The following is a 12,007-nucleotide window of genomic DNA, read 5'->3' on the forward strand; positions in this document are numbered from 1 at the left end:
GAGTTAACCTGACTAGACTTACATCTTTACTGATGGCAAGCTTGACGTTCATTTAAATCATATCATGATGGAATGATTTAAAGTGTTTTTTTCTGATCATAAAGGTTTGCAACTAACTTTCTTGTGCATACAAGGGCTTCATCTTGGTTAGGACTCCCGAAGCTCTTCAAACCAATGAAATCATCGTGCGTGTCCTTCGAAGTCCTGTCGACTGATTTCATACCTAATCCAAACAAAGACGAAGTTGTGTCGCATCCGGTAAGAGCATGTACAGTAGGCTGTATTTTATAAATAGTTGGAGAAAGGCAGGCACATAGTTGGTGAATAGGTAAAAATCTTCACCCGTCCTTTACATTGCTACATGTTCCCGATCTGCACCCCCAACTCGCTTGTATTTGTCATCTGTTTGTAGTAGTGTACACACAGAACAATCACATCCGTATCAGAGGTCCGTATGATTATTATGCCGCTCTTTCCCATTCTTGAAGCTTCGTGTCAAGGTATAAAGCATGGAGTATCATACGAGTATCGGCCTCCTCTTGAGTGCTGAACAATTCACGACAGTCATTAACAGTAGTGTCTGACTTTCACAGTTACGGGATTTCCAAACGTTCCGGTTAAGTAAAGGTGACAATCAGATAGAATCATAGCGGGTTTGTCAAAGTTTTGAAGAATAAAACTACCAACGAAATTAGGGAGATTCTGTTTGTTTTCTTTATAAACAGACAGAAATTTCCTCAAGTCAGGAATACTTCTGCCTTCTATAACCCGATAGCTTTGGTGGAAGCTGCTGTCTTTGTATGGCGTTCCCTTTCAGCAGACTTTATAGTCTTTGTTTTTTATAACGTAGCGGTCAAAAACGTCTGCTATTTTGTGCACTAGAGCAAAGCATTGAGACAACTTTTTATGATAGTCAGCTGCAAGGTCACCGAATGTTTGATTTTTCTTAGCATCAATACATTGAACCAATGCCATACCATCAGTAAGTTGTGAGTGATGGGTCAAAGGAATATATATAAAGTGCAGAAGAGACTTCAGATTCGAAGTGCTTCACCAAATCAGGCTTGCATTATTTTCTCATGGTGCCGTCATCGTGAAAAAGGGAAACTAGAATGGGACCGACAAGGTGAGACAGCACATTTTCTATTGTAACATCATCTCTGTAGTTTGCCAAAACCAATGCATGTCTGAATACGAGTTCTGGATTTATGTGAACTGAGATTATTTCCCCCGATAAACATTTAAGGTCTGTTTTTTGAGGTCATATTTTCAAACATTTTTAATTTTGACTTTGATATTGGACTTTAAAACTCCTTGACTGACCTTCAGAAAGAGCACTAGTTATGAAATGTTTAGACTCACGCCTTCCTCGACAGCTGTGAGGCAAGATTCTTGAATATCACTTGTAGCATGCATTCGGTAGAAGAGATATTGCTAAGACACGGGAGATGGGATGCGACATCAAAGGGGTCATACGTATTTTGATTCAGATGGTTCACAATGGCAATAGCATGTTTTTCATCTCTTGTCATTGCTGTTGGTCTTGTTTTCTCAAGTGAATTTGCATTATTTGCGCAATACCAGTCCTTTCTAGCATGAAACCACTAAGTGATGATAGGAAATGTCTGGTAAATGTCCATATAACTAGTGCAGACTTTTGATTTGTTATACCTACAATGCCACCTGATCCCTTTGAGTTTTTTACAACGTTTTTTTCTGTTGCCATGTCGGTCCATATACCGTTAAAATGTCAAATGGCAAAGTCGCCACCTGGTAAAGCTGATCGAATCTTCTCTAAAAGTTGAAGCATATCGTGTATGTAAACTGGCATCCACCTAGAGTAATTGGTACGATTTGTTACAAAATAAATAAGGTAACATTTGAAATGACGAACTCAAATGAGGCGACAAATGGCCCTCTTGTTATGCTCTAACATTTGACAGCAAAATTTCTACAACTTCAAGAAACATATCCGAGTATGTGAATGTAGGTGATGCAACACATCCCCATTGCTTATATGTATCTATAAGAGGCTGTATACGAACTCAAAATAATTCCGTCAGATTAGACGCTACGCCTTGTAACTGGCTTGAATTGTTGGAAACACCAGTGAAACGCCAACAAAACATTCCAAAAAAACGTCTGTTGTTTTATCAAAGTGAACACCGATCTTACACCAGTGAATAAATGAAGACACAAGCATTTTTTTTATTGCTTCAAAAACTATTGTGAAACCCCTGACGATAAAATGCTTCCCAGTAAACATTTGTTCGGCTGTACTTCCAACATAAACACCCGAATCAACAAAAAAGTCTCGCAGACCTCCATCTGTTCATAACTTCCCTTATGCTGTTATGAAATGAATATGAGATTCAAAAATATCAGGACCATTTTACCTGCTGCGCAATCTCATAGAGCTGATGATCAAACGTTTGAATGGCATGTGCCTGGCATGCTTCATTCGAAATATCAATTCACTTCTCCATTGCAGTGAATACTGTAGACATATCAATGGGGTTAGCATATATTATTGGAGGATAAGTTACATCTGCAACATTGTTATTTTTTTCAGATAACCGACAACTAAAACCTGTTCATAAAGGAACTTTTTGTCCTGTTCCTTGGTTATCGACTGGAAAGTCTATAATATCCCTTGACATCGAATTTCCGGAAGAAAACCTATATGTATGATTAAGAGTGTATATGTTGTTTCGATGCACGAGTCGAAATAATGCTTCTAAGATAAATAAATGTGATATTGTTGTTTAATTAAAGGGGCATTAGCTGTCAAATTCTCATATTTGATTTATAACATACTAAAACGTATATAAAAATTACAAAAAGTCTAAAATAAACAATTAACAATGCATTGACTCGATAATATGTATCAACATTCCGTGTGTATTTTTGTCTAGACGTCATATAACTAACCATCGAGATGACCTCCAAAGACTGCCGACGGTCATATAACCCGATATAAACATAAACATAAACATAAACTGATAGCGACCACTTGCAATTGGATTGTTCTAGGTCTGTTTGATTCCATATTGTAGGTATGTTTATCGTCGTTTTTACCTGTGTTAGAATGTTTTCTTGTGAATCGAATCAGTCAACCAAATGATTCATCCTTGTTTCACTTTCAATGTTGACATTATTTTTCTTTTAATAGCTGAATACATGCGTAACCCAGCTCCAGCTAAGGGCTTAAATTAAAGGTCACACGAATACGGATTCAAGGGGTCGAATGATTCACTTGCAAGTGAATAGTTCATCAACAATGTTATTTATCTTATTTCGATAAAATTGAACTAAATTGGCTGCTAAAAGCAAATTAGTTTTTCACTATATCACTTCCATTAATGATTGAACAAAAAATAACAATTTTTGTATGTCTCGTAACTTATGTCCCTTTGAGGTATAACATATTATATTGATGTCGATTTTTTACATTTAGCGTAAAAACCAATTATGAAATTGAATTGAAACGTACTCTGCTAAATGCAAAATATTCGTAGTGTTAAACTTTTACAAAACTTTTCAAAAACGTATAAATTTGGTCAAATTTATTTGAAATTGTTAAAATAAGGTGTAGCAACAATTTATATAATGACAGAAAGCATATTACGAATGTTCTTTTAAAGTGCAGACCTAAAAACTTGCCAATGTCACTTTTTCTTCAAAGTAAGCTTAAGCCCCTTTTATAAAAAGTGCACCATACAATTTTTTGACAACAAGTCAAAATGTAAAGTTTAGTCTTTGAACTACAAATACTGTGATTTATAGTCCTATAATCCGAATGACTATTAAACTCTGTAAATATGCTAATTTTCCTCAATCGGTCACCGTACTACTAAGGAATTTAGTTCGTTTCGCCTTGTTTTTGTAGACTCAAAGGACCTGTCTTAACATTTGGTCTATTGTGGAGAGTTGTCTCATTGGCAATCATACCATATCTTAATTTTTTATTTGGATTTGTAATCAAACCCTTATTTTTTCAACCTTAAAATTGAATTTTCCATATAATTAACTTTTCTGGATTATGCATGTGTACAATCAATTCAGTGTAATTCAACAATTCGGAGCATACAATGAATGTTCTTCAAAAGGATTACTAATTTAAAGAAAACTGCATGTTTGATATCATTTTTTTCTGATTTTGGTCTCGACGAAACCGAAAATATATTGTTGCTAGGCACTTTTCTTATACGAATAAATGGTTGCATGGCAATTTTCCAATATAAATAAATGGTTGCTAGTCACTTTTACGCTATAAATAAATGGTGGCTAAGGACTAGTGTGATAACGTTCACCCCTGACCCTGGTCTATGTAATAATCCATACAGTCCTGAATCAAAACATATATCATAGTTACTAGGTTCTTTTGTATCAATTAAGGGTGGTTGCTCAGCACTTTTGACAAGACCTTGACTTCTTACTGTTGACCTGTGAACAAAACGGTGGCTTTAATCATCCTGAAAATTTTCCCCATGTATTGTTTGCCTCTTTCTATTATATTTTCTTACAAAATCCAATCAATATACGCAAGGTCAAGGTCATCTATGACCTTTGACCTTGGGTAAATTGAATGTCATTTAATGCTCAATAGTTTTCAAATCAAAGTCATTCAATAGTAATTACTGTTTTCGGGTAATCTTAATAACACGATCAAATTTCTGAGGAAAAAACAAAAATGACACATTTTGGTTTCCATAGCAACCATCCTAGCACACTGAATCCCAAATATGTTGTTGTAAATTATAGACTAGAAGCATTGATACTTTATATGTATTACCACAACTTAAATGGAGGTGGATGCAAAATTGTATATTTTGTTCATGCTAAATGTGTATAATTTGCTTTCACAAAAACAATGAAAAATTACCTCTGCTCCTGCGGTTGTGACAATAGTCGGCCAAATTTTATTTATATTTGACATTGCTGTTATGTTTGTTAAGTATTATGTTTCTGACAAATATTAACAAATATCATTAAATAAAATCGGTATTGCTTCAGAATGCCTGCAAAATGATATAAAAATAAAAACGGTTTGCCATACAACAAATGATAAAATCAAAAGTGAAAAGCAGAGTCCTGGTTAATGCTAAAACAAAACAATCATCCAATTTCGTTTCAGAACAATTTAGGACAAAATTAATTGCTACCTATTAAAACTGTATATCCAACTTAAATGTGGAAGTAATTTTGTTACGGCGAGATAATGAGGTTTTCTATATAGAACCACTTGTTTCCTGGTGCAAAATAAAGGTCTTTTCGTATTGGATATAACTTTGAAATGGACGACCAAGTTACTTTGTTTAATTAAAGGATCATTAGTAATTAAAAATTTGAAAACAATTTCTGTGTCTTCATAACACAAATCTATTACTAGATATAGCGTGTATTAGTTCAAGAAAAATGTGAAGGATTATATGATAGCCAAAAGGTCATAAACGTGTTAAATAGATTTGACAAGCTTACTGATTCTACGGCTATTATTGGAGGCATGACTAAATGTTAACTTTATTTTTTTTTTTTTTTTATTATTGGACGAATTGTATTGATTTTTTAACAATCTTTATGTAATTTTCAGAGTTGTAAGATTTCCGTTGACCATCAGCAGCGATGTTTGTATAAGCATGATTATCCACTCTTCATTTTAATTAATGTTGATTTCGTCAGTTTGTTTATAATAATCCAGTGTAAAATATTTGAATCATTATCTAAACATCAGTCCGTGTAAATGTTTTTCAACTGCATAGCGCGAACGTTTCAATGAATAATATGTATCTATTTTGTCAACTTTTAAAGTATTAAAACTGAGTGTTATAATTGTTTTAACGTATGCACATATATGATTTGTTTTATTTCATGACAATTATTATTGTTTAAACATGAGTCTCACTTGTCAAATTGTGTGCGTGACCTAGCAATGTATTTGATTCTTCTTTATCAGCATTTAGAACTGAAGGGGTAGTTTGTGACGCTTTTTCTTTTCTACTATTAAACCTTGAGCAAAACTTGTTCTTGAAATCACTTCTGAATCTATCACCAAACGTGAGATATATCACAATGTTAACAGCAAAGCTAAGGTAATAAATCGTTTCAAAAATGTATTTCAAAGATACCACCAACGGATCTATCTCTTCAAGGGCGACAAAGCTTGAAATTGCAAGATGTGTTCGAACAACATGACTTGGTAAACTGAGCAAAATGAATGCAAGTGACACAGAAAACAAGAGTTTTGTAACTTTACTTTGCGGGTTGCTCTGTCTTCTGTCTTTCTGTTGAGATTTTCCCGTAAGACGAGCTTGTTGTCTTCGAAGAAGTTCTAGTAAATTGTATGTAATTGGTATCATCAAAAATATTGTTATCAATGTTGGCAGTACAAGCGTTACAACGGTGTCAATATAATACAAGTACTGTAGTATGTAATTAAACTCCTGGATAGGCAAACACAGTGACATGCCAGAGGGAGCTATCTTGACAGTGAAAGTCCATAAAGTGAAATTGTAAATTATAAAGGAAATCAGTGTGAACAGAACAATTATAATCTTTGCCTTTCTAGTTGTGCAATATTTATTAACTTGAAACGGCATACAAATCCGAATGTAGTTTTCAAACGTTACTATCACAATAAACCACACAGACAAAAACGCACAAACATATGATAAGAATATTATAGACTGGCATAATCCGGGAGCTTTGAATGCATTTACTTGCATATCACCTAACCAAATGAAAAAGAGTGATATCAAAAAGCCTGTATCCGAGAGCGAACGTACCCCTAAATACAGACTGCATGATGTTTTCCTCTGAGATTTACTGAGGAAGATGGCTGCTGATAAAAAATTTCCTATGAATCCTGACAGACATATGACAGGCTTAGAATACTTCTGTATATCTCTTTCTATGTTCACTGTTCCGTAATAGTTTAGATATCCTGTTGTACTGTTTTCATATATTTCTGTCACATTCACGTGCATGTTGAAAATTTTTCTGATTTCCTGTAAATAATAAGAATATTATATTAATTTAAAGGGAAACACATGTTTAAAATCAAATAAAAGACGAGAAACCAAAAGTAAATAAATAAATTTGTATATAAATAGTTCACTGAATTAGATTATTTATCGAATTAAAATTTTGCGGGAGTGTGAATTAAATGCAAAATTATAACTGCGGTCTAACCTTATATTTGACAAGCAAGAGGTACATGTAACATTCAGGTCGGTATAAGTGTTGGCTTCAGACCGCTGTTGGAGAAATTTTACATGTAATGCATCCGGTTGATATGGGTGCTCCTTCTAATGTGGTTGGTTATAAAGCCTTAGGGGTAGTTCGGCAAATATATAAGTTTAATTTTATTCCGATAACCTTTGTGAGTACAATGGTATACAGAAAACATTTATAACAAAGTAACCCTCTGTTACAGCGATGGTGAAACATGAGATTTTCATAGAAACATTTAAACATGTGCCGGACTGTCTTTAAAAATAAATATAAAGAACAAAGTAATAATTTCACGAAATGATGTTCCCTTTTCACATTAAATTAGAATAACTTGCTTTCATGTATAACAACTGTTAATTTAGAGGCATATCTTTCACAATCGTCTGTGTTTTAAGTGTTTGGTAGTCAAATCTTGTTTCAACACGCAAAATCCATTTCTGCTGCGATGATTTAGATTCATGTGTTGTTCTTTCGTACTGTTGTTACATATTTTGTTGATGCGTAATAACCGAAGTACATGCATCTTGTACTTTTTCGTTAACGGAATAAACTTATATAATTGAACAAACTGGATTATAGATCTAACCAGCACATATACGTGTATTGTTGTCTTTTCATATATTGAAAATAAAATATTTTAGAATTGATGCGTTTTTGTAATTGTATTGTGCTTTTCGCTTCAAATGAAAAAAACGAAAAGAAACTAGCTCGATTTAAACAAAACAAGTTGGACGGATGTTTTACTGAATTACTTCATTTATGCATGTTTATTTTGAAAGTTGAAACTATACAGTTTGAATGAAATTAATACACATATCTACATGTCCAGATTAATAAAAAAATATATATTAAGTGATGCCCCCGCACTCCACTCTGAAGTAACTGTATTATAACAAAGTAGATGTAGGACTTTCTTTGAGATGTTATTGTGTCTGGGAGACACAAATGATGCCCCCGCAGATGCAAAGTGTTATTCTAAAACACACAAAGATGAGCATGGGAGCACATAGGTCTATGGTTCACTGTAGGAGGAGTTATCCGGAAACGCTATGCACCTCTTATGCAAGTATATACTCCAAAAATGACAAAGTTCAACTATCTCCCAAAAGAGCAAATATTAATAAAAATCAAAACCCTGACCACATGCACATCTTCAATGTATGTACAAATAGCCAGCAAAGTGAAAACTTCCTAGTATTCAAACTGTAGGAGGAGTTATCTGGAATAGCTATGCACCTCTTATGCAAGTATATACTAAAAATGTACAAAGTTCAACTATCTCCCAAAAGAGCAAATATCAATAAAAATCAAAACCCTGACCACATGAACACCTTCAATATATGTACAAACAGCCAGTAAAGTGAAAACTCCCTAGCATTCAAACGGTAGGAGGAGTTGTGTGGAATAGCAATATACCCATAATGGGACGGACGGACGGACAGGGGTAAAACAGCCCCAGCTTAGTTGCGGGGGCATAACCAAAAACGTAATAAATATATTATATTACGTTCATTGTTGATAATATCTGTATATTTATCCTTATAGTTAAGGTGATTCATAAAGACAAACATATACAATAAAGTTAATGGCATGGTCCCTTAAAAACACTTCTTCTGGCATTTTGACAAATGTTATTCCATACATCATTATCAGAGCTAAAGTAATGAACAAATACAATTGCCGTTATGTTTATCAAGGGATGAATTAAAAGTGAATGGTCTTATTGTTTGAATATCTGAAACTTCATTTTAGATTAATAATGTGCTATATATTTCATTTTATGTCACCATATTGCGAAACAAAACAACAATAAAAGATGAAAAATTATCGTAAATTTACTAACAAAAAAGATAACAAGTTACCTTTTGTCGCGTTCAGGTTTGAACTATGATATTTGTTTAAAAATATGTTTTATGAGTAGAGTGGATAAAGGAGAATAGGTTTTACATACAATAGACGACAAAAACCAAACAAAACAAATAGATATGTATAGTCATACAGTCTCATTGATGGACACATCGTATGGCCAAGCTCCTGGGACCTGGTTTTCGAAAGTCACAAGATATAACTTAGGGCAAATGTTATGACCATCTTATGACTATCATATGATATGTCTTAGAAAGTAATTCAAAGCTGTTCTTACATAGTCATACTTATGATGCTCTTATGACTGTCATAGATGAACATAATTTCTTTTGTTTTAAATAATCATTATGGATAAAAAATGATAAAAATAATAAGTATGAAATTAATAATTATTACCATTCTTATTATTTACGAATATTATATGAAATTATATATGAAAAGGAATTAAAATCTGTGTTGATAATTTGTTTAAATTATGTTTGTACATGTATGTATATAATAAAGTTCCAGAACTTCGCGTTCATGTATATTATATATGATGTGTTATATAATTGTGAATAATTTTAAGATTTGGTACATCGAGTATCCGCTCAACGAAATGCCCGTGCAAATACGTTAATAGATTACTATTTAAGGAAATAAATAATATATATTTGTATATTATACATAATCATGAATAAGACGAGGAGTCCAAATTTCACGTCGCTAGAGATTCAAATCTTAATTGACGAAATAGAGAAGAATAAATCTTAACTATTTAGCAGACTGATCAAAACACAGTGCCAAAAAGAAAGCATATGAGGCTGCATGTGCAAAGATAAATGAAGTTAATGACGCCTTAGAACAGTGGAAGAGATTCAAAACAGTTGTTCATCCTCTATTTGAACTTTTATGAGAAAGTGTGTACCATCAATGGCACTGACTATGCATTTGGAAAGTATGTTTGTTTATAAAAACCTTTATTAATACTGTACAGTCCATCCTGGTCAGTTGGCATCTTTATATAGTTCTTACAAATCCTCTTTTAAAAATGGGGTAACATCACGTGTTATTTTGGATACTCTTGGCCTAGATATGTTATGATCATCGGCATTCACCATCTGAAAGCTTCCAGTGGTATAAAACCTGAGTGCTACCATGATTTGAAATGATAATGAAAAAGCACGAGATCTTGCTGTTGGCCTTGCTGGATCATTTTGAAACATTCTACACAATTCAAGTATCAGTGGGCGTGAAAGTCTATATTTGCATACTATTTGCTCATCATCCATATAATCTAGTGTGTTATTTCTTTCTCGGTAAACCCTATCTCGGCGTACGTTTTCAGCTCGTTGTCGAATGTGCATGTAAACATCAGCCATATTCTTTTCTCACGTGATGTCGTAACTTTTATGATGGTCATAAGACCGTCATAGGTCATGTCGCGAGGTGTCTTAAGTTTATGATAAACGTTATGACATATCGTAACTTTGGACGCTTTCGAAAACATATGCGACTATGACATGTCCTAAGACCATAGTAAGACATGTCTTAGTCATATAAAGATACTTTTGAAAACCAGGCCCCAGACTTAGAACAGACACAGGTATCAGGGTTTAATTATTTTTTTAGATCTGAAACCTCCCCTTTTTTTCCTCTGGATTAGTGGACTAACCTAATGAATAAAATAACATACAATAAAACGCAATACACAAAAACATTTAACTAGTAGAATAAATAACAGGATTTAAAACTCCAGCACTAACAAAACACTAGTAAACGATACCGTACATATGTAACTTATACATTTCCAAAGATATAGCAAATTAAAAAAAAAAAGAGTTATAAATGGATACATGTAGCATGTACCTTATGCTTATTTTACATATGTATTTATTAATGCGGTAATGGACGTGTTCATATTTTCTCTAAAGAACATTTTATGTAGTAGGAATAAAAATAATAGCATTTGTAGAACTTCCGTCAAACTACGCCATTATAGACTTTTAAATACGAACTTTTTGTGAACCTCCAATAATGAACGGAATACTATAAAGTAAGTTATGTTACAGTAACGTGACATGTGATCGTATAATGGAGAGCGTATTTAATCCATTTCAAAACTGAAGACTTTTAATCAATGAAACTAGGAAAAGACTCAGGATGTACGAAATTATAAACAAATACGCTTTATATTCATTAAATATCTCGGAGGTTGCAGCTCCAAACTACGTCTATTAACACGTCAATAGAAGAAATCGTTTCAACTTATTGTCAAACTTAACATTTAACAATAAATACATTATGCTTAAATATAATTAATTTTTAACACAAAGTACAAATCGGCTGACAAATCACTCACAGGAGCATATCTGTCAACATTTCAAAACCATAACAATGAAACTTATTACAAACATTGAATCTGATGCATTAAATAAAATAAAGAGAATAGGCAAATCTAATGATGCAAATTCATGTCGATGCACTTTAGTTTCTAACAGCAGCATTTTACCGATACTAAAAACAAACCACTACACAAATGCTGCTGACAGCTGATGACGCTCTATTTTGTTTTAATTGCTTTGGGATAATCTTGTATAAGGACATCGAACTTGAAAGTTTGAAAAATATTTATCATTGCTATCTCTTGCAATCTCTTGAGAACCGGAAATTGAACATCTATTTTCTACTATGTATTTTTTAAGAAATTTTTCAAACTATAGCTTCTAGCCTGCACTATAATGCATGCTTACTTAATCGTCAGATAAACTCTAGTTTGGGTTTGCAATATGACGGTAGATGCTCGTGTATGTTGATGCTGTTATGGGTTTTGCTTTCTTTTGGTCTGTCCTCTTTTGTTTTGTTTTGGTTTGTCCTCTTTTGTTTTGTTTTGGTCTGTCTTCTTTTGTTTTGTTTTGGTCTCGTTTTT

General features: G+C 33.2%; 1 protein-coding gene across 1 annotated transcript in view; it reads right to left on the reverse strand.

Moving 5' to 3' along the window:
- Positions 1-5,522: 5,522 nt before the first annotated feature.
- LOC127737589 (mu-type opioid receptor-like) overlaps positions 5,523-12,007 on the reverse strand; it is a 53,663-nt gene continuing 47,178 nt past the window's right edge. The window contains exon 2 of the mRNA XM_052248420.1: positions 5,523-7,007. Within this exon, the coding sequence (XP_052104380.1) occupies positions 5,889-6,986 (1,098 nt within the window). The 5' untranslated portion in view covers positions 6,987-7,007 and the 3' untranslated portion in view covers positions 5,523-5,888. The remainder of the gene's footprint in view (positions 7,008-12,007) is intronic.

The sequence above is a fragment of the Mytilus californianus genome, unplaced genomic scaffold, assembly GCF_021869535.1.
Source record: "Mytilus californianus isolate M0D057914Y unplaced genomic scaffold, xbMytCali1.0.p SCAF_4, whole genome shotgun sequence".
NCBI lineage: Eukaryota > Metazoa > Mollusca > Bivalvia > Mytilida > Mytilidae > Mytilus > Mytilus californianus.